Source organism: Pyxicephalus adspersus, chromosome 3 (assembly GCF_032062135.1).
Source record: "Pyxicephalus adspersus chromosome 3, UCB_Pads_2.0, whole genome shotgun sequence".
Lineage (NCBI taxonomy): Eukaryota > Metazoa > Chordata > Amphibia > Anura > Pyxicephalidae > Pyxicephalus > Pyxicephalus adspersus.
In genome coordinates this window covers 74204479-74228865 of record NC_092860.1, presented here as the reverse complement: position 1 = coordinate 74228865, position 24387 = coordinate 74204479, and the positions used below count along the sequence as shown (strand labels likewise).

Sequence of the window (24387 nt, the reverse complement as noted above, 5' to 3'; positions counted from 1 at the left end):
TCCCTCAAGGATTCCTTGGTGGGAATCAGTTACTGCCATTGCAACATTATGCTCATGGACCTGGATGATTCCACATCAGAGAATGTTTCAGTGAATGTCAGACTCACTGCTTTATAAACAGAGTAAAGAAAAAAATATTATATTTTGTGGAGGAGCAGCCATTAGCTTCCCTTTCACTGGGCACATTGAACAATACCAATTTCAATACCAATACCAAAATAGACCTTGCCATTCTATACAGACATAAAAATGTTTCTGACAGCCCTGAAAAGAACTAAACTTCATAAGATACGTATTACGATGTTACAGTAATCTTCTGAGACCCCTTTTGCAAAACGGTAGGAATAACACCCTAGAGGATCTAACTGCATGTCTGGGTGAATTTAAGTGTTAGCATGAAAAACAAAGATAGCAATATTTTTTTTAATAGCAAAAAAGGGGGAAATTAACCTATACTGCTACTATTATGAAAACCATGTTGCATAATGATAACTAAATGTATTTGGAAACATACAAGTTTAACACCAATGTATCTATTCTTATCTGTAGAACTAGAAGTTTACCTTCCGGTAGACCCGGTCAGGTTTGACCTATGTGATTTTTTATTCCGCAGCATTGCAGGTCCTCTTTCTTCGTCAGTATAATATAACAAGGCAAATTCTAGTCACGATTAGGTTGATTAGTAAATTCAAACAGTATATAGAAGCCAGGCATTGGGCAGAATATCTGATTCCTAAGTAAAATGTGTTTGCAAACTGCTTTACACATATTTTTGCTTTGCGGAAGTAATGGTAAGGTGTTTTTTTTTTTTTTACCGACAATTCTGCTTTGGATCTGTATGGATAAGTGCACAACTACAACCAAGCAGAGCTGGACAATTGGTTTATGGATTTGTAAAGATTAGTTCCAAATGGTATTATTTATATTAAAACTAATCAACATGATTGATTAAGTTATTTTGCATTGGGTGAGGTTGGGCTTTCACTGAAACTCTAAAACTAATCACATTAGCAGATTGATATTTAAAGGTAAATGATAGCATGATAATTTAAATCCTTACAATATCATTGGATTCAGCAATAGCAGGAGAAAATATATAGGTAGTCAATAGACCTGAAAGATGACTTTATTTACCGTGCTTTGGAATGCAATTATTTCCATTTCGTTTAAAACATAATCACTACCTTTAAAGGTTAACATGTCATATGACATCATTGTGGTTTCTGGGCCAGTGTCCAGAACACTCCATAACTGTGCAGTGTTACATATATTTGTTAAGAGAAAAAAGTATGTTTAGTTTCTTGGATGTCGTATCTGCATGTACTCATGGGAGTCATTAAATATCAGCTAAAACTTCCATTGTAACAATAACTACAGCTGCAAATGGATCAGATCCAAAATGTATTGGCGTGTGAAAACACGATAGAACATTCTCATTGGAAAAAGGTTTTCATTATTGCATTGTCCCTATTGAACACATTTAAATGTTTAGTTTTTTTTTTTGTGAAATGAAATCCACCACGAATACTCAAGCAATTAAATAATCTGTAATGAATTGCATATTGACAATATGAATGGCATTTTCTGGGATTTAGAACAACCGCATGTCTATAAAAGTTCTAACACACACTAATGCTGTAAGTAAGCCATCAAAGAGGACCTCCTGCATCTGATGATAATGATCGTTTTGAGTCTCAAATCCCAGTGCCAGCCCAAACATTTTTCCTTTTTAGTTTAGGACTAAGTGGTGATTGCACTGATTTTTTTGTCTCATTTATATTGTTACTAGTCTACTAGTGATATTTCTGCTTAGTTTTTATCAAGGTCATGATTGTTTACACAATGCAGCATTGCAGGAATACATACTTTAATACTAACATGTTTTGTGCTGCAACAGAAAAAAATTTGTGCATCCCTGATTTTTGTCTTGTGAGTTGGCAACCTAATAAATTTTATGTGCCACCTTAATGCAAAGCACATTAAAGACACATAAACACACATAAAGCAATACACTGTTGTGGACAGGTGTGAATTAACCCCAAGGGAATAGAGACTGATTGCTTAGCAATGCAAACATTCATTTTCCAAAAGTATATGTTCACATTTTAGCAAAATTACAAATTAAGTGTTAACATCAGTAACTAATCATGTGCTAGCAAAAATACTGTTATCTACTTTGCCATTGCATGTGATTGAGCATTCAAGATGAAAACAGGTTCATGTACAATCTGTTATATGTAAATTACAAATACTGGAAGAAAATTATAATGAAAAATATACCCTATCGCTAACTGAGGTATGGCATGAAATCAAGGCAAACATTTATTTTCCACTGATTTACTGATTTTACTAAATAGAACTAAGTTGTGAAGTTTTAATTAAGGCAAATTTATACATAAAAAAACAAAACATTGCAAGCAGGCAGGTTCTTTACTGTAGAGGGGACAGGTAATGCTGCAAATTGTTAGAGGGTCAAAGACTATTCATACTAGGGCATAAACTGATTTTTTTGAAGGATTAAGTTAATGAATGCAGTTGAGAAGCACTAATGCATAGAGCTTTAAAATGTTTGGGTACTTCTTATTTTTAGCATTAATGCTGAATAGTAACTGTTATGTAAATTAGGTTAATTCAGCCCAAAGAACATATAATAACACAATATTAAGGAATAAAGATTATGCCAGGGTGCTTCACGTTTTCAATAAATCTCCTTGTGGTTTATATGGGGGATCTTTTTTTTCAATTCTGGCCAATGCTAAGAATGCAATTTCATTTTTCTGGGGCCAATGCTAATATTAAAAAACAATAAAAACTATTATCCTTCCTACCCAGAACTGTCAGATCTCCACGCCAACACACATTAGCAAAATCTATGCTGTGAACCCATGCCAATCCTCCTATAAAAAAGGAATTGGGTTATTCATCTCTCCAAATGATTTGCTCTTGTGACTCTGGCCAATGACAAAATGTATTCACTGCATTAGAGGTTGTTCCTTATTTTTGAAGTGAACCTGGAAACGCTACAGACAATTTTTTTAGATTCACTGACTTCACAATTTCCAGAAATTCACTGTAAATCCATGGTAGTGGTGAACCTGCACCTCATTTCAAAAAATATTATGACCCTGGTGTAATAAGAGTTTTTAATTCTACTATATGTTTAAATTTTGTTACAGTGTCTGTTCCAGAAGTTCTGAGATGTTGGAGCAGATTCCTTATGCTTGAGCCTGATTCCAATGGGAATGTTAAAAGAAGTCGATTTTTCACTAAAGATGCCTATGGTAAAAAGGTATGCATATTTGTTAGTCTAAGCAAATTTGAAATTAGAAGAAATAAGCGGCTTGAAATATTAGGTTAGAAATGAGTCTTTTTTGTGCTCAATATTATGTGAATGACAATACAAAAATGTATTATCATACAAGAAATATTTGTCATAATATTTTATTATCCTGTCAGCAGTGAGCAAAGCTATGCCTGGGTTACAATTCTGATGAGTTTTGACTGCACATAAATTAGAATGGCATAAAGGTATGATGATGTGTTTGCATTTCCAGTCAAGAATTAATTATATCTCCCTAACAATATTTTTTCTTCATTCTACATTAGCAAATAAAGTATTTCTAAGACAACTCATATATTCACACACACTATTTGTCTAATTTAAAAAGAAGGAAACTTAGATTCTGACATCAAAATCAATAATTACGTCAGGGTCCTGTAAGGTATCTCTCTTTCCTCTGGAAATGTATTCACCATCTACTTAGCTAAACAGATGCAACCATCCTAATTCAGCAGATTAGTCACATGGAAATATTTTAAAACTTTATACTAGAGATTTCCGGTTCTGGGTCGCCATGGAAGAGTAGCTAAACGCTCAGGCTCCAACTTACTCGGAGGTAATCTGTTATTAATCCACCAATCCTCTTCCTACAATCACCTTCCTTCTGTCGCAGAAGCTAGCGGGACACAAGTGATAGACAAATTTGTGGCTTAAACTGCAAACCACGGCTCCCCAGCGCCGAGCAGGCAGAAAGATAGGAGCCGAGTGCAGTGGTCAAAGATGGCAGACGGCCCATCCACACATGCCTCTACAGAATCAGAGGATGCAGAGGGTGAAATAATGTGCACTTCTAGAGATCACACTAAAATAGTGGAGGCAGTAGCAGTTCCCCTGAAGCCCACTATACTGGAGGTAATAGATGCAGCCATGACTATGAAGTTAAAATCATTGAAACAGGAGATCAAAAGCCAAGCCCCCAGAATCACAATTGCTGAAAGTAGAATATCCATAAATGAGGACGATTTATTACAAGCTAGATCACAGCTGGCCACCATGGAAACCCAAGTGCATCTTTTAACTGACAAGGTGGACGACTTAGAAAATAGATCAAGAAGCCTAATCAGCTATCTCATATCTTCTCCTCTACCATACCTGAGTCACTGGGTCTGGATATAACTTGTAAAGTGGAACGTGCCCATCGTTTGAGTCCCCCCATAACTGATCACAAACGACAAAACGGTATTGTAAAGTACTTGGACTATGCAGACCATTCTACAATCTTAGCTGCTTTTCAAGCCCAATGCAATTTATCCTTAGAGGGAGCTTGTCTCCTTATCTTTGCCCACTACTCTGTGGAAGTCGCACGGAAGTTTGCTTTCAAACTAGATAGACCCCCTGCCCCGCAAAATAGAGAGGGTCATGTCCGCCATGTGCGGTATTCCAAATTGAAGCTTTGGATGCTGAACGGAATGATAACAGGCATATTGACCGATTTTTTGAAAAATGGTATGCCTATATTCTTTACACGTACACAGAGGCGGCTCAGAGGCAAATTCTGACACCTTTTCAACACTCTACCTGGTATATTCTGAATGTATCTTTATAAAGTATTTTTTGTATGACCACATTGTAGGTAAATACAAAATGTTATGTGTACAAGCATGGACATTGGGTTTCATTAATTAGGCCTTTGTTTATCTGTATGCAACTGAATCTATGATGATCTTATGTACTCCACATCTCGGGATTAATCTATTCTACTACATTTTATGTATTGCGCTCTTCTTTTTATTTTACCTTATCTTCTTTTGTTTTGTTCTTTTTTTACACATGATTTTGTTGTTGTACGTGTTGTTTATATTTGTATTGGTTTATATTTGAAAAATTTTATAAAAAGAACATTTAAAAAAAACAAAATAAAAATAAAAAAACTTTATACCAGCAAAAACAGCCAAAACAAATAAAAACACTTAAAATTGTAGTCTCAGAAATCAAAACAAAAACTATAAAATAATTTGAAAGACATGTATTATATAGTTATCTTCCAAACTATCCTTCCATCTGGATATCTCCATTTTTTCTGTCTATCTCTCTAAATTTCTGGATGGTTATTTAAAGTCTAACTGTAAATGCAATAAAATTGCCTTAAAACATAAATATGTACTGAGGTTCTCAGTATGAGAATTCAGCCCCCCCCCAACCCCCCCCCCCCCCCCCCCCATTCTCTTTAAAATGTAAGATAAAAGTCAAAAGGTGACCAGCAAACAACGGGCACTGATTTTAAACTTAAATGGTTTGTTTTCTTATTTTCTTTTCGTTTGTAGATGAACAGCTTATTGCTGGGTATAATCATTGTCATAACATTTAAAATATTGGCATACAGTTCTATCATCAACAAACAGTTAAATCAACAAATGCTTATTAAAGATACAAAACATAAAACACTTAAATAAATACACAGTTGCCAAGATCCTACTCACAAAGGACTGTAGTGGTTTTGGTGACATAGTTGTCATGGCACTCTCACAAACAGCCTTATTTAAAAAGTTTCATATTTATTCTTCAATTGTATCTAAAATAAAAAAAAATAAAATATAAAATAGAGAACATTTTAAATGTACAAAAAGCACATGCTGATCATAGAAGAAATGCATTGTCCTTATTACAATCCATTTTATTATTTTACAATTACATCACATAATTGAGACAAAGGCTGACATACTACAAATCCATCCTGTATGGCAACCCTGAACCTCCCAACACACAGATACAACTAAGAAATGACTGTAGACACAAAGCAACAGGAAGCAAACTATTCTCAAGATTACCAGATACAAAAGTGGGGTGTGGGGGGGGGGGGTATCTTTAAAAGAGCACTTTATCTTTTAAATCCTTAAAAAAAATGTACTCTGATATGCAGTGGATAGATGAAATTATAGTGTGCCCTAATTGTATTAACTAAGAGTAAAAATTATGAATATAAATTAAAACACAACTTTAGGTATAACAAAAATATATCCTTGCAGTTTGTTCCCCTCTGCACTGCAATGTTAAAATCTTGTTTTGATTTGCGCAGTGATACTTACTTATTTTTGCCCAGCAGTCAAACATTTGCCCACTCGCTGATTCTCTGGAGTGTGTTGGGAACCCTCAACATATTTATGTAGCATGCGGGACCATTGGTTCTACAGGGTACATAATGATCCAAAAGAGGTTTTGAACTGAAATGCTTTCAGGGGTTGGTATTTCCGCCCTATTCATCTACACCTAGTAGATATGTGCATTTAAGTCTTGTAGGAAGTTGACCAAGTGCAAAGGGTAAGATCCCGAAGTTGCACTTTAAGCATTCCTCCTCTTCCCAGATATCAGAACAAAACAGGTAACAATTACATACATAGAATGTATGTGTTGAAAAATCCAATTATTAAAGTTTTTTAAGAACACTACTTGATGGGCACCACTATGAACAACAATACTATGTTGGACAGTGTGTGGTTTGCACATCATTTGCTCCCCAGTATCTTTGAAAGAAATTACATTCATTATTTAACACCTATAGCCACAATATATTGTGTGCCCACCTACTAAGCTTCCGAATGACATTATAGACAGCTACACAAGATAAAGCCAGAAAATTTGTTTATTTTTAAGAAACCAGCTCCAGAGCAGCATGGGATAGATAAATATGCAACATCTACTAACTGGTCTGTTGGAAAAGATGTTACATCAACTCATTTTAACATTGCATACATGTTACAATCATAATTTAGAACAAACAATTGCTTTACATAGAAGAAGGCTTTAGAATCATACTCAAACATATCAAATCTTATGTGATGTGAATATAGTTAATAAGATATAGAATATGAACTTTAATAAAACTTATTGAAAACAAAACAAACCTAAAGGATCAACTTCCATTACAACATGTTAAAAAAAATTAAAAACCGCCAGAATGTCATGTACCCAATAAAAAAAAGCCACATGTTGGTCTTTCCAATAATCCATATAGAGAAAAATAATTTGAAAACAAACTAGTTGTTTAATATTATTCATATTGTAAGCAAGAAAGAAAACAAATGATTTGCTGTTGTTACATCACAGGTTTCTTCCTAGCGGTAATAGTTTACATATCCTTTTCTCTTTAATGACATCTACAAATTAATACAGCTGTGTTCATTAAAAGTTAACATTTACGAGTAAACCTATTAAATGTCCTGTTTTGGAATTTTAAAAACCCCTATATAGTGGGCTTTTGGCCATTCTGATGTACTTTCCTAGTAGTAGGTTTAATCAGCACCATCCCTTACTTAGATGTATTTGTGGCAAAGCCAAGTCATTGTAGCAACAGCTTAGTTCCTGAAAGAGCCAAAAAAAGTAAAGGGCCTTGCGCTTGCTGTTGTGTCCCCAGAGCAGGACAGCTGGGTTTGAGCCAGACACTGAACATTTTATACGTGGCCCTTTGGATGGGATCTCGGCTGGTTGGTTGACATAAACTCCTAGAAATATTATTAAAGTGCACAAAAGGAAAGATAAGAACCATGAGTCACTGGAAATTGATATATTTGAGAAATTTGTCATAAATGACTTGGCTATATGATGCTTAGCTTTATTTTGGTTTCACTGCACATTGCCTTTTCATTTATTTTAACCTTTTTCTGCTTATGCTTTGCCTTTTATTCAAGCAGTGGGTATTATTAATGATAGTCTAGCATCCGTATGTCTTTTTTTTAAAACTCATTATTATATCTGGATCTCAACACACAATTTCCAAGCACATAGCCATATATTTTCTTTCAAATGCTTCAAGCATTTCCGCATCTGCTTGTGGTCCAGTGTGTAGCTCTTAATAAGCTTTCATCAAACTGGCCATTTGTTGTGCTTTATAGAACATAGAAATTGAATTGTTTTTGAATGATAGAACAAATGCATACTGTATATTAATTATTTAAATTTAAAAATGAAGCTAATCGGTAAATTATGAGCATTTCACAAATTCAAATCATATAGTCTATTTAGGGCATGTTTTAAATAATTGTAGGTCTTTGTTTTGCTGATTTCTTAGTTGAACACAGTCATCTGTAGAAATAATATTAATCCTAATAATAAGTGTATCTATAACTACCAAACTTTTGTATGGCATAATATTTAGACATTTTCCCTAGGTATTTCTGTTTATTTTGGTGGTATGTTAAGCAGTAATCATTGAACATTGAGATGTTAACAAGACTTCTTGATGGCAGTTTAAGTAAGCATTGCAAAGAATTTCACAAGCAGATTTATTGAATCCCTTAAATGGGATAATATTTTTTGGTACTTATTCTTTAAAAAAATGCCCAGTTTTGCAGATCTTGTTTTTGCTGTAGTTTGCCTATTACCTTTTAACAAATGGGCCCGCATAGACTTGGAATGAGTTTGCTCACAAAGCCTCTTGTATTTTCTTCATTTTGCCATAGACATGTATCACATTAGGGTTTAGCTTGGTAAAGATTCCCACATACAGCATGGGTATAATAATTTTGAATGGTAGCCTCTCTGAAGATCAGCTGAATAAGCCCAAAAAGATATTAAATTATAACTGTATAAATCTATATATGCATGACCATATCACTCTACTCTCTTTTCTACATGTCCGATCACGTTGCAGGAAATAGAAACAAATCTGAAGGTTTGTCAATAGCTACTGGTGATTTATCAGTAGCTCCATGAACAACAATACTATAAAAATAATCAGCAGTAATGCACTCTTGTGATTTTACATCCTTCAATACCATTACTTAAATGAATAGCTCCAATTTTAGACTGTAAGTGGATTTGCAGATGTTCAGTCAATTGGGTTGAAGCCATAGCTAGGACAGAGGGCAGCCAGATGTTCTGGAACATGCCGTGCTTCATAATGTTGTGCATTGTTCGTTTGTGCTGATTCACATATTCCTGATATATTGCACTTTTGCAAGTGAATTAAATTTCAGATATCATGTACATCGTGTGACGCAGACCCCTACAGCACCACTTTTCCGTAAGGTCAGGTTACCTCGCTGGTGTCCATTGTGGAAACGTATTTTAGACAATCAATAATAAATACTGAAAATTCTGCTCCCATGTGTATAGCTTGTAAGCCTTTTCCAAAATTATCTTTTTAATTTTTTTTTAACGTGAATGTTATTTATGTTAACGGTACATAGACAAATAAACAGGAATGAATAGGGGAAGGGTAAATCATTCAGATATGAAGAGTGTTCCAAGGTGTGGAAATATTTACACCTAAAGGGGATATATTTTGTTTTTCTAGATTGTATACTGTACATACAACACTGTAGTATTTTAATAGCTTGGACTAAAAATACACATAACTGAAGTAAGTATATTAAATATATCAGATATTGTAATTCATCCTTTCAAATGTTTTTCATTTACTTCTTCTAAGGCCCTGGTCAATACCAGTATTCCCGGGATACCAATCCCCCAATCTATTGCTGAAGTCTTTGCCTATAACAGCCCCCGCTCAGCCTCAGGAGACTGATGGCATCTCCCAGCACTCGGTTGCCTCCAGGACTTGGTGCGCAAGGGATGGTGTCTGGAGGTAGGCCGTCAGCCGACCCAGAGCCCACTAATACAGAGTACAGAGCCCACAACTACTGAGTACAGAATGTCAGAAAATCCAAAAACAAGCTGAGGTCAAAACACAGGAAATCAGTCCACCAAGTGAAGCACAAAGGGAAAGGCACAAACAGAGTCAGGGTCACAAGCACAGGTTGGTCCGGGCATAGTCAGGACAGGCACAGGTCAGTAAAAGAATACTCAAAAATCACTCCAACACAGGTAAGCCCAGCAGACGCTGTAACAGGCACAGAAGACTGGAAGCAGAGTGGCTATAAAGTCCTGATCAGCCTCCAGAATCCCCTTCAGCTGTGCACAGCCTACCAATGGATGCTGGGGATGCCATAAATCCATCAGGCTGCACAGCTAAAGGGAAGCAGGGGCTGCCGCTATCTTAGTTCTCCTGGCTGTTGCAAATGACTTCTCTGGACAGAACAAACAGTGTTTTATATTGCGATGGCACACAGCACGAAGTCGTCGGCCAGATGAGCATTTCTTAACACTTCTTTTTAGCATTTGAGGTATGCAAGCTGGGAAATTACTCAGTACCCCCACATTCCTAGGGACCACCAGGAACTTCCTCATAGCAGCTATGTCACACTTATCTCTTCCTCACTAAATCGCACAGGTGCCTCTCTCTTGCACCTGCGTGAAGTCCTGACCCCGGGCATGCCTGCTCTTCCAAGTTTTATCAGTTTTGCCTATCCTGCTGGCCAATCAGGAAATAGCCTCTTAACCATCCCTGGCTATTTAGCTAGCTCAGACACAGCACTCAGTGTTCAAGCCACGTGTTTCCACTAGTGCCGAGCCCCTAGCTTCTGAGCTAATTCCTGTACACCTGCTGGCTAATTCAGTGTTTTCTCTGTCCAGGTCCTGTGTTAACACCTTGTTGCCAAGTCTGTTGTTTACCAGCCAATTCCCTGTGCTGTTCCAGTGTACCTGTCTGTCTGTGAATATTCCTGTGTCACCTGTGCCTCCTGTTGCTTCTAGTGTCTCCTGTTTTCCCTGTGTCTGCGGTGGTCCCTGTGTCTCCGGTGTTTATTTCCTGGATCCCTGGTATTTGATCCCGCGCTGGTTACGTCCTGAGGCAAACGAGTCTCACAACTTGTCTCCCGAGGCTGAGCGGGGGCTTACTAAAGGTGAAGATTGCGGTGTTAGATTGAGGGACTGATGTCTGGTGAGGACTGGTGCTGATCAGGGCTTTACAGTATATTTATGTATGCAATGCAGTGCTGTGTATATTTGTGTGTATGGTTCAGACTATATGTATGATTGTCAATGATTGTGTATGAATGTATTGCAGTGCAGTATGTTTGTAATCGTTTGTGAATAATGTGCAGATGATCTACATGGTCCAGTATGGAGACATTTTTTAACTCCCAATAACTACTGACACTTTTCTTTACTCCCACTGATCTCTGATGTAGGTGCAGGCCACCGATGCAGAGACATTTTTTTTAATGTCTTAATGATTACCATTGTAAGGAGTATTTGTTACTCCCATTTAACACTTACTTGGGAACATTTATTACTCCAAGTAATCTCTGATGTAGGGCAGATTTATATTCCCACTCACATCAAAGCATTTTTTTTGCTTTCGCTGCTTACAGTCTGGACATCAAGCAGTGTGAATGATAGTGAGCTAGCCCTTTTGTTTAAAATGTTTTGGGAACCCTGACTAATAGTCGCTTCCTAGTTCATTTAAATTAATTTACACTCCACTTCCTTTTGTTTCTTCATTGATCTCATCACTTTCTCCATTGTTGAGTCACTCTGCTCCTGCTGGATTGATGTGATCATTACATTACAAATACATATTACGAGAACATATAACTTTTTTAATAATCTCTAAATCAATTTTTTGCAGCTATTGTTTTCTTTCCAATCTATCCACTCCTTGTATTCCACAAAATAAAAAAAAATCAGTGTAGTATTCAAAGTGGTATTAAAAATTGAACTTTTATAAAAGGTTGTTATCAGTTAGGATATTTAAATCAAATGAGTACTCGGTTCCTTACAAAGCGGTTCATGTTAGAGGGCCTTTAGTATTTTAGCCAAGCGGGCCCTTCTTTTAATCATGCCCTGGAGCCCCATTTCAAGAACCAGTACTGAATAGGGCCAGAAATTAAATCCAGGCAAGCCTCTTCGCTTCCAAACTTTCCAGCATCTAACATTTCTTTTATTTAGAAAGGTAATCATTTTCACCTGTAACATTGTTATATGAACCAAAACCATCCCTTATTCTATTTTATAAGTAGCCTGTGAAGTGCTGATGTGCTGTCAGCATGACTACAAAGCATCCTTATTAGCTTTAGGTGAAGAAATTAGTAGATTATTGACCTAGAACTTCTGAATCACAGGTTTTTCTATTTTCTCTAATATCTAATCTCTAACTCTATCACTGCAACATGCAATTGCTATTATACTTCAGTCTTTATTAAATATGTTTGCAGGTGCCTAGGTACATTTACAGTAGTATTGGCCTATTATGTAACTTTATTCAAAATTAGCTTTTTCACAATCCAAACACAATATAATATTAACAATAGATTTATCACTGACCTTTATCACTAACTTTAGTGATAGACTTAACTGGGAATACAAAGCTCATCTGAGGCAAATAAAAGCTCTAAAACTTTGTTTTTCAAATGCGTCTCATACATTCAAAAGTTTATTTTATTCTTTAACCACTACCACTTTAGAAAAAATCAAAGACTTTTAAGAAATCCATTCCAGGTTTGCTGAATCACCTTGGAGAGCTTTAATAAATCAGGCCCTTTGTGTCCATACTATAATTTTTTTTTTAAGAAACTGAGTTTTTATTGAAAAATTTTTTTACAAATACAACAAAACAAACAAAACAAAAAGAACATGGACACGAACACAGCATACAGGAGCATTAGCAACATATTGCCAAAACCATAGGGCATAAAGTAGGAACAAGTATGTATATATATATATATATATATATATATATGCACACATACATACATAAAAGCTACAAGAAAAAATAGGAATAGTGGAGTGCAAATGATGCAATGTGGTTTCCAGCAATAAACATGACAAACCAGTAAATTCCTGTATACAGGACATAACATCAAAAATGGGGGGGGAGGAAAAGGGAAAAGGGGATTCTGAGGCAATTTGCTATATAACAAAAGGAGGGGAGCAAAATAAGACCATCACATCTGTAATTGAGCATAATAGTCATCCCATGGCTCCCAGACCTGTTCGAATTTAGTGACAGTGTTCCTGAGCAGGGCAGTAAGGTATTCCATCATTCGGATATCCTGAATGCGAGCGTATAGTTCTTCTAAGGATGGAGGGGAGACAGACTTCCACTTAGTGGAGATCAGGGTACGGGTCGCTACCAAGATGTGTGTGGTGAGCTTGGATATGAGCTTGGTAGGACCTGTTAAGGGCAACCCTAGCAGGTGATGTAGAGGATCTAAAGTAGATCGGCATTTGGTCACCTTCCCCAGTAGCTGGTTAACCTTATCCCAGTAACTTTGTATAATAGGGCAGAACCAAAAAATGTGTTCTAGCGTCCCGCGGTAGGACCTACAGCGCCAACAAGTCAGATCAGCCTCCGGGAACAGCCTATGGAGCATGTCTGGGGTGTGATACCACCGGAATAAAATCTTATATAAATTTTCTTTATAAAGAGTACAAAAGCTTTTATTTGCTGCCTCCCAGACGGCAGACCACTCCTCCCCATCAAGACTGCGGCCCAAGACAGTTTCCCACGTACACATATAAACAAATTTACCAGAGGCCTCCCTTGTTGACACATGAAGAAGACGGTATATAGAGGAGATAAGGCCCTTAGCATAGGGACCAGCTGCATACAACCTTTCAAAGGTTTGAGTTTTTTGAGAAAAGCTGGGAGATTGCTGAAGAGAGAGGACAAAATGCCTGATTTGTAAGTATGCATAAAAGGAGGTGCGGGGGAGGTCATATTTCTCCCGCAACTCCAGGAAGGTAAGTAATCTCCGCTCCAAGGGATGCAAAATATCCTGGATATGAAAAAGCCCTCTCTCTCGCCAGGGTAGCCACATAGATCTGGTAAGGCTGTCGGGTATCAGGGGGGTGTGTATAATAGAGGTAAGTACAGAGGCAGGGGCGGAAAGGCCATATTTAAGTTTGTGAGCTCTCCATATATTCCTCATAAACACCATCGGTGCGAGTAAATCTCTATCTGTCAGTAGCAGTGAAGAACTCCATAGCATAACATTGGGGTGCAGAGGGGCGAGCCAGGCCTCCTCTATCTCCCGGCAGACACTGGAGGAAAACAATTTGGTCCATGCGGGCCATGCTATAATTTTTGAAGTTGAACAGTATCCACATGGTGGTAGCAAACCTGAAATATATTTTTTTACAATACTTTCCTATTAATTGGCAAATATTTCAATTCTATTTCAGGTTAGCTGCACGACCCAGGTTTTCCTATGATAGTCTATCTTCACCAGTCCTGGAGAGCTTTATTGAATCAGGCCAGATGCACACAGCAAGCTGGCACACTATGGCAGACATAGCTTTTAGTGTGCCTTTTGATCATAAAAAATATGTATAAACAATGTATGATAAGGACAACCAGTAAACCCCCATGACATGGGGAATATTTAGTCAGGTCTAATACCGCATCCAACTTTCCAACCACCCACTCATCTGGCATTACATAATACGCAAAGATTTATTTACCATTTCAGAGAAAAATAAACAAATTTATAATTTCACTTACTTTCATTCATGGGAGAATATTTTCCAGGCCTGTAAATTATTGTGGTAATAGAAATTAGTATAGTCCATATACTGTCAGACTTTATTGTAATGTAAATGAAACAATAAATGCTTAAAAGACAATTATGTGTAATGCTGTTCTGGAAGGGAACTTTCAAACCACAAAATCCTAGTGGACAGCTCTGTCCTGCCAAGAATTACTGAATGTCATCATCTGTCAACAATGTTAGTGTAGATTTTATTAATAACACTTTCCAAAGATCAGTGAAGTCCAGCAACTCATTATAGCCATTGAGAAATGAACTTTCAGCAGGTTTAATGTGGCTAGGAGTTTTTTTTTTGTTATTGTAGTGCATTCGCTATTACTGCTACACATGCATGATTAGAGCATTACATTGCCATTTATTTTTAATAGAGCCCCAACATATTAAGACAACACGGCTTCAATGTCTATGTGTGTTATGTGAAGCACAGTATTGACAAAAATGTTACATACCCATTTTTCGTGGTGCATTTCTGAACCGTTCATTTGAAGGGGCTGCCTTAATGAAATGTTGCTTATGTGCATTAATGCGATTCACAAGTGCAAATCCAAATTTAGTAAGCCAGTGCAAAGTGCAGTAGCTTATTTCTTGTTCTTTACTGATTTGATTGATTGTTTTAGTTTACTAAACGTTTCACTTTTTTTACTTTGATTGCACTTTTTGCCACCCTATTAAAAAAATGCCTGTGTTTTAGTGATAGGTATGGACAGCTTCCAAACAGTTATAGGAAAGAGTTACAGTACCTCAGTATTTATCCAATTACTGGATTACTGCACCAGTCCACTCTAATCTATTTTTTGTAGTCTGGTGATTCAGAAATGCATTTGCAGGTGATATTGGTGCACGCCCATTATTGGTACACACCCATTATTGCCTTTTATACAGAGAAATCTGGGTGGAACAAATGCCCATACTCACAGCCACCATTGTTTTTGTTTTATAGTGGACCTTACAATTGTGACATTTGTTAAATACCGCACTTTTCCAGCACCCGGCTGGAATCTTTTCAGTCCAGCCGGGTGCTGGATGTGGTCTTATAACCAAACAGGTTTGGAGGAAGCAAGAGCCGAAAGCAGACACTACTGCTAGAAAATCTGCATCTATGTTGTTAGATTGTATGATGGTTCGAGTCTTATGGAAGATTGGTAAATATTTATGTAGTATTATAACATGCCCCTTCTGAATAAAATAGTCGGCCTGCTTAAAACATTTTTGTTTTGAAAGTTTAGTACTGCTTTAATTTGCCCTGCACCTTGACATTTTTCTGAACATAAAGTTTGAGGTCCCAGGGAGCACTAAAGGTAAGCACATATTAATGTATGTAATCCTACAAAAGACTGTGAAAACTGCAAATATACTAGCAGGGGAACATGCTTATAATTTCACAATTTGGTGTTGTTGGAGACTAAAAATATGCTGCAGAAGATGTTCCTAGACTTGGGATATGTTATGTTAAACCAGAGGTAGGCAAACTGTGGCCTTTAGGCCGCATACCGCCTAGCCAGTATTCCAGTCAGGCCTAACCCCCCCCTAGTAATTTATTGTTGGATCCGGTCTAATTGAATTGTCACATTATCACGAGTTCCTGCGATATCATCGAGTTCCCACACAGTAACCCCAATTACTATGCCTAAAGGGCAGAAGCAAGGCGCAGCTACCATTCTCCGGAAGGTTGACCTCGAACGTCCTGTCTTCAACCCCGAATAGACTGACACATTATTTCAATGCCAAGCACGCGCACACGTACAGAGACTACACAGCGGATGAGCGGAAGACTGGGGCTGCTCGCTTGCAGTCCTGGTTGGAAAAAACCTTTCCTTGGACACCTTGTTTCTTCTGGCCTAGTGTGCCTTCTTGACCTCCTGAAATAGCCTAGTAGTCCAAAAAAAATTGCTGGCCCCTGTGTTAGACTGTTAAGGACCACTGCCATTACAAAATATATGTGCCAGGGACTGTACATGATGGTGTAGCAAATACAAAGGGCCATATATGGGCTAGAGGGCATACCATTTGTGCTCCAGTTGACAAATCTTGTTCTGGTTATAACTTTGCAATCATTTTCTGTGTTAGCCTTGCCTCACTTTTTAAGAGTTCTTCTTTAACTTTTGAAATTTTTTTTTTCTATTTTCTCTTCAATCACATCACCACTGCAGTGTGCATTGTAAATGTGTTATATTAGAGATTCCTGCCAATATGCTTATCAGTTCACACTCTTCGATGCTAAGCATTGGTCTGTCTCTGTGGTGTCTGCAAACATCTGGCTTTTACATCATTGCAGCATTCTGGTAAGAAGATGTTTTGGTTTATTTGGATATGAAAACTTGAAAGTGATGGTTTACCAGTGACATCATTATATTTATTAAAGCAAAGAAAAGGGCTCCAAATGTACCATAAACACCTTTAAACTGATGCAAAGAGGACATCTAAACCTCCTCATGGTAAAGCAAATAAAAGTCATCACAAGAACAAAATACTAAGGCATTAAAACAATATAAAAAAAACGTCTTTGCCTTTGTAGCCGTTTTTTATTTTGGATTGCACACTGAAAACAAACCAGTAATAACTAATAACCTGGTGTGTTCAGGCAAAGTTTTACACTGTTTGTGATTTTGCATGATGGCTTTATATGCACAATGCTAACTAACTACTAAACTAACTAAAAGGTAAAAATAATGTTAATATGCCTTTTCACAATATTTTCACAATGAATTGAATAGAATAATATGTTTTATGTATATTTTAAATACACCTTTCCTTTTTTAGTAATTACAGAAACCATTTCTACATGTTAACCCTTCCAGTTATAAACAGCTCACAGACACCTTATCAGGAAATACATTTAGTACTCTGATCCAATCTGTACTCAAAGACCTAGATATTCCTAGCTGGGTACCATCATCATGTCTATTGCATAGCATAGAAATAGTGTTTCTCGAGGTCTGCTTTGCACTGATGTGGGTAAGAAATAGCAACTGTGTTGGGAGAGAATATCTGTGCAAAGTATATTACTATTTTAGTTAGCAAAGACAGGGATACAATAAGTTTTTAAAGCTATCGCATCCAATCCACTACTAAAGTCTACTTAGGTTGTTGTGTTTTAGCCGAATGTCTGTAGAGGATGTTTGCAGCTAAACTGAAAGACTTGATTATTGACTATTCGATGTGATATCTTAAATACTCCTATGATGCAACCAAATTTTTTTTTTACTTAAATGGAGTCCTCCTGGCTGAAGTAAATGGTTGTATCTGTTCTAAAGATAAATAAACTGGTTCATGGAAAATCCTAGAATTTGTTCTGTTTGTACAATTTTGACGTTTTAAGAATTGGGGGACTGCATGGTGCTCAGAAAGAGAAATAAATATCCAATCTTTTTTTGTTGTTGTTTAACCCAACAAAAGATGTGTTGTTTTCAAATTGCAGACTGTCCCCTAAATCCTGGTTAATTTTTGTTAGTAGTGTCTGCCATGACTCGTTTGAAGGGCTATCATATTAGTTGCAAAAACGTTTGCATTGCCTGCCAATACGTGGTTTGTGTGTGACGTAACCATAAAAGCAGGCAGTTAAAGCGCCAGCCTTATACTGGGATAATGCATGGGTGGACAGATCATATTTAAAAAAAAAAATACAAATGACATAAAATTCTCTATTTGGGGACTTTATGTTATAGAAGGACCGTTTGATGCAACAATGAAACAAAAATGCAAAAAAATTGTTAAAGAGTTTTCTGCTGGCTATCCACTTCGTAAACATATACATATATATATATTGTTGGACCTGCTATTTCATGATTCTACAAAAAAGGCAATACCCTAACACCTAACATTAATTTAATGATGCATCCCAAAATGAACTTTCCTTTTCCCATATGTGTTCTTGGCCTAAACAAAGAATATATATATATATATATATATATATATATATATATATATATATATATATATTTTAGTATATATAGAATGTTCTCCTTTCACCTCAAAAATAACTTTTGGGGTCCATTTACACTTCGCCATACTTGTGCATTGTCATAACACGCTTACCCACAATGCCAAATTGTGTTCATTTATCTCCAGTAATCATGATAATCGTCATCATGAGAAAAGCAAACTAAACCTACGTACACACTTCCAATTATTATCGTTGGTAAACGAACGACGAACGATCCTGCACGATATCTGCGAACGATCGTATAGCACCGATCCTGTACATACAGATAACGACACGATCGTTCGCAGATATTGTACACACAATAGATGCGATCGTTTGAACGATACAGGAACTGACGTGCACCACAGGAAGTGAGCGAACGTTCGTTCACCGCGCATGCTCAGACCATGGACGATCAATGAACGACTGTACACACGATAGATGGTCAACGATCGTCGTCCAATCCGATCCGCCGGTCCGGTCGTTCATTTCCAACCACTATCCTCGTTCGTCAGCGTCGTTGGTTACTTTTTTTACGAACGATTTTTGCCCAATCGATCGTTCGTCGTTCGTTCATCGTTCATTTCCAACGATAAAAATTGGAAGTGTGTACGCAGCTTAAGAAAGATGTACACAGAGCAAAAAAAAAAGTGACTAGATACAAAAGCAGTCAATCTTAAGCACCAACCATTATCAAACAGAATCAAGTATCATGAGCATGGGAGAAATTATAGGCAGATTTTCTTTACAGGACAGAATAATGTGTGATCTACTTCCCCATCCAGTGGTTATTCACAGAAATGCAATGAGGAAGATAAATAGATCATTCTAAAGGGTGGAAATCAGACCAATCTGGTAATGTGTTTAAAAGTAAGCATTAGTATTATTATTCTACCAGAAAAATCAAAGCACAGAAGCAAAGTTTGATTTATAATGTTGCTGACAAAAAAACCTTAACAGTTTGTATCTAGTTTCCAATTAAACCAGAGCTTACATTTGAAATACCAAAAAAAAACACTTTTTTTATATAAACTTTTCCACCAAGATTTACACAAATTTTACATAAGGTTTCTATATTTTCTAGTTGGACTCCACTAGACAAAGTGTGTGAATGCTGAGGAAACACTGTGTCAATCTTGTGTAAAAAAAAATAATAGAAGAGTTCAAATTTCAATTGGTAATATTAGAATATATTCATTAATATTCTAAATTGTCATTTTTTGTGTTGAATGTCTTTATATTACCTTGCAATATGATTACACCTATTGTGTAATGACATTCTTGCCAAATTGGACTACCCCTCCCTGCACATCTGGAAATTCCATTCTTTTGTTGGTAATCTGGATATAAGAAACAAATGCAGTGTTTAAATATTATAGCCCTAAGGATAGTTCATGTGCTTCATCCTAACTGAGCTGATAGGTAATAACAAATAGGTGAATGTAGAGATGCTTAATGAAAATAAAAACAATTCATTTTTTGTGTGCAAATAGCACTGACATGAAATATCAGACTCTGTAGCTGCAGTTTGATTGGCCCATTTTGAAGTTAGTGCAATTTGCATACAAAAGTTGATTTTTCTCTGGTCTCATTTATCATCTCTAAGCAAATGTGCCCGATAAACCTGATAAATATTTAAAAATAAAGATTTAAAAACGTAAAACATGACAACAATAAATCACTCATGACTATGAGACACATATACTCATAATTCTAGTAAAATGCAGCAAGCTATGCAAGAACTTTATACAAGTGTAAAAACAGTGTGTAGCCCTAAAGGTGCCAAAGTGGCAAAATGTCTGCAATTGTTCTAGGAGCAGTTTTTTTTTAATATGGGTTTTAATTAATATTATGTCATTTTGTGAACAAGAAGACCAATAAGTATACTTTTTATATCACAGCGTTTTACCCTTCAACAAAACTGCAGACATATGCCCTGCAACCACTCACTGCCAAGTGTAAAATCCCATTTTATTAATCCTGGGTAGCTGTGAACTGAGCAAAAAGCAATAATTTTTCACCTCCTGGCAAAACAATTCTCCAAGGACAAATAAATGTTATATGTGTCTGGATTAATGAAGTCAGATTTAATCAGTACATTTCCCTCAGCAACACAAGCATGACTTATTCAATGGCAGAGAGATCTGCAGCTTCAGTGTCACTAAACAAATGAAGAAAAAGAGGTGTCTGCAGACAGGTACAAAGAACAAAGCATCTGCTAATTGTAGCATTGAGAACAACATAATCCAGTAGCAAAAATACATTTTCCATATTATATGGCTTTAGAGATAAATCCAATCATCTGGAAATGTGTGCTGTATTTTTTGTTAGGTTGCCTAGCCAAGTTCAACCTGTTTGAAAAACTTTACAGGATTCCACTGCTAATGCATTCTACATTTATTTTTTGTCGTTCATGATGTTCCGTACATTGTGGTTAGCAAAAGGTGCAGCTGATTCTTGGAACTTTGGAATTTTATGCAATATTTAAACACACATGTGAATATAAGAAGAATCTGAGATATTATACTTGTTATTAGTATAATATTTCAGGATTTGGCTGCTCAAGCAGAACTATAGTCGTAAAAAAAGGCAGGCAGGTTACTTTTTGCAGAAGGGACAGGCGATGTTGCTTCTGTAATAAAATAACCTTACCTGCCTGACCACAATTTTTTAAACACACTGCCACCATCTGCCGCTATCTTCTTCCTTTTCTGATCTTCATTATAATAATTTGGCCAGACCTGGGACATAACTGTGCAGGCGCAGGAGTTCATCTGGTCCCAGCAGCTCATGCACATGCTCAGTTAGTAGAAGACAGCAAACAGACAAAACGCATGCTTTATTGCACAAGGAATCACTGAACTTATGCATTTGCAAGGGGCACTTGGGTCATAGGAGCATCAGAACATCAGAACCATTATTTGGCTCAGCACTAGCATAATGACGCAATACTCAACTTTAGGTTCCCTAGCTAATCATAAGAGGTGTTGTCTGATGAGGTAACAGGTCACTGGGTAATAAGTAAGTTATCCATGTGTCAGAGGAGAGACCTTGGGTTTGAATATAGGCATGGTAAGTAAAACTTTATACACATGTGCAATAATTGTCATTGGAAACAAACAATTAACAACAGATCGTTCCATAATCGTTAACAAAAAAAGTGCACAACAACAATGACGCCAATAAACGAGGAATGTCGCTGGAAATGACCGTCCTGGCAGGTTCGTTTGGGTGACGATCATTTACTATCTATTTTGTGTACTGTCGTGTAGTGATGGTGAATGGTTCTGTGGTAAACTATCTTCTGTACACGTCACTTCCTGCAGTATCTAGTGTGTGTACAGTATTGGTACACTATATTTGAACAATCGTATCATTACAGCATGTACAGAATCGTGCACTATATGATCGTTCAAAATAATTGTGAATAATCGTTGATCTGTCGTTGGTCCTTTTTCGAACGACAATCATTGCACATGTCTACCTAGCCTTAGACATTAAATATATTTTTTAAATGCAGCTAGTAAAAATTACCTGGATTTGGCTTAGGTTATCATACCTTAGGTTACAATCCCCTAAACATTAACACATGGACTAAGAAAAGGAGGGGAACACTATGAACTAATCAGTTGTGCTGCTTTCATATGTATTAACAGGACCTGAAGGGAGATAGATCAGTGAACAGAAGGACAGTCCTATCAATCTGCTGTATTTTTTCAATGTTCTATCAACAGGCTGGGGTTTAAGAGGTCAGCATTGTATGATTTTTTCAGTTCCAAGAGATAATATTCTGAAGCCCTAAAGAATCTTAAAAAACAGGTTGTGTGAACTATAATCTCATTATATTTGGACCTCCTTAGATGTCCATGGTCCTTTCTGGATTCTCCTGTAGCCAAGCCTTCCGTATTAATAATTGTCAGTGGTTTCTTCTAGCAGTATGGCTGAGTTGTGCATGGGGACAGTGTACAATTCAGGAATGGATGTTTAAAAATGATAAACATTTTGCCTTGATAATGCACACAGTAACATTATATGCATTGGTGTGTTTCAGGGCAAATAATTGTAAATTGTTAAATTAACACAACTACCTAATGCCCCTGAACTGCAGTGTACTACAACACACAGTAACCCATTACTGTGCACTGTACACTGAGTGTTAGATTTCTGTTTGAACATCCTCTGCAGAGAAAGTGTAATGAAGGCCAAAAAGTATATGTGTCAGTTACTGCAAAAATCAACCTTCAGTGTTGATGTCAGTGTCAGTTACAATAATAGCTCCCAGCATTGCTTTCAAGTTATGAAAAGTGCAAACATGATGGGAATTACATTGCTGGTTAGAAGTGGAATGAATGGTCTCAAGAGAGACACAAGCCAAGGGTAATTATTACATTGATTGCCAGCTAGTGCAAATCAGTCAACAGGTATAATCCAAAATAAGTACAGTTCAGCACTGTGTATACAGGTCCACCAGAGCATTATCCACCAGGCTAGCTTTAGGCGGTGCCCAGCACCACTATATATTATGTTACATGTTGCATACTCCTGATCAAGCATTATATTCTCATAACCAAAATAGGTATTGTTTTGCACCTACTGGTTTCACAAACTAAAGTGTTAGCCCTTTTTATATTCTTATGTGCAAAATGATATGTGATGAAGGATTATATTTTTTTAAAAAACTGATCCTTTATTTAAAGTGTATGTGTGTCTGTAAGAAGGGCACTTGTTGCTAAGTAATTGAGCATTTTGTGGCAAATGCATGCAATTTATACAGAGATTTGGACTCTTGTTTGAGCTGTGCCGAAAATTCAGAAATGTGAAGTTATGCCCTCTTTTACATATTTAATTTGTCTGTTCTTTTCCATTTACAGAGTTAGAAGGTATGTGATTGGGGTGACATTGTATCAGTGAAATAACAGAATGTTACCATGCAGTAATGGGGAAAAACAGTAAAAAAAATAGTCACACCTCCATACATAAACATAACCGATTGCTTCATGGTTTATACAATGTAATATATTGTGGAGATTTCAGCATTGGTTCTCTGTGACCATTTACAACAGCAACATTTAGAGCTCAAAACCAAGCATGCCCAGAATGCAGTATAATCTCTGTAAAAAATATTGGCTGCATCTCTAGTGTGTGATAAAAAGACTGCTTCTTTATTCATTTGAAAGCTTCTTATACATTCTAATGTGTACAGGGCTGTAAGCAAACTAAAGAGAGCAATCTATTTAGATTTTTTAATCTACCAAGATGCATTCAAGACAAACCTACATTAATCTGACAGGGCTGTGTGCAGCAGGAATTGAAATGTTGGATTTATGTAATTGGGCAAATAAAAAGCTGCATTTAGAGAAGCCAAATGGAAATACAGAATATCTGACTTAAATGTTTTTATTTCAGCTGCTGCAGCAAGTTCCAGTGGATGGAGAGGAGGTGATAACATTTCAGGCCTACTGCAGTGCGGTCTCATGGCTAGCAAATGCCCCTCAAGAAAGCAAACTCAGAGGTAAGTAGATGCTAGCAGTTTTTACAGATTATCTGTAACAGTCATTTGTGTGTTTTGATGAATTTACCATCTCAATAATAAAAGTTGTTGTAAAGGTGAAGAGAAACTTGGTCACTTGACCAAATCCTAAAGATGAAAGTTTTCCCCTGTACTAAAACTTCTTATTCTGATTTCTGGGCTCCAGTTTTAAAACAGGGAATCTGACATTCCTTCAAACTTTCCTTTGTGGGAATCAGTTACTACCATTGAAACACATGGACCTGGAAGATTCCCACAAAGGAATGTC

At 36.7% G+C, this 24387-nt stretch overlaps 1 protein-coding gene across 1 annotated transcript in view; it reads left to right on the top strand.

Moving 5' to 3' along the window:
- The first annotated feature begins 3148 nt into the window (after nt 1-3148).
- LOC140326563 (uncharacterized) overlaps nt 3149-24387 on the top strand; it is a 43331-nt gene continuing 22092 nt past the window's right edge. Inside the window, exons 1-2 of the mRNA XM_072405267.1 lie at nt 3149-3289; nt 23996-24101. Of these exons, the coding sequence (XP_072261368.1) occupies nt 3218-3289; nt 23996-24101 (178 nt within the window). The 5' untranslated portion in view covers nt 3149-3217. The remainder of the gene's footprint in view (nt 3290-23995; nt 24102-24387) is intronic.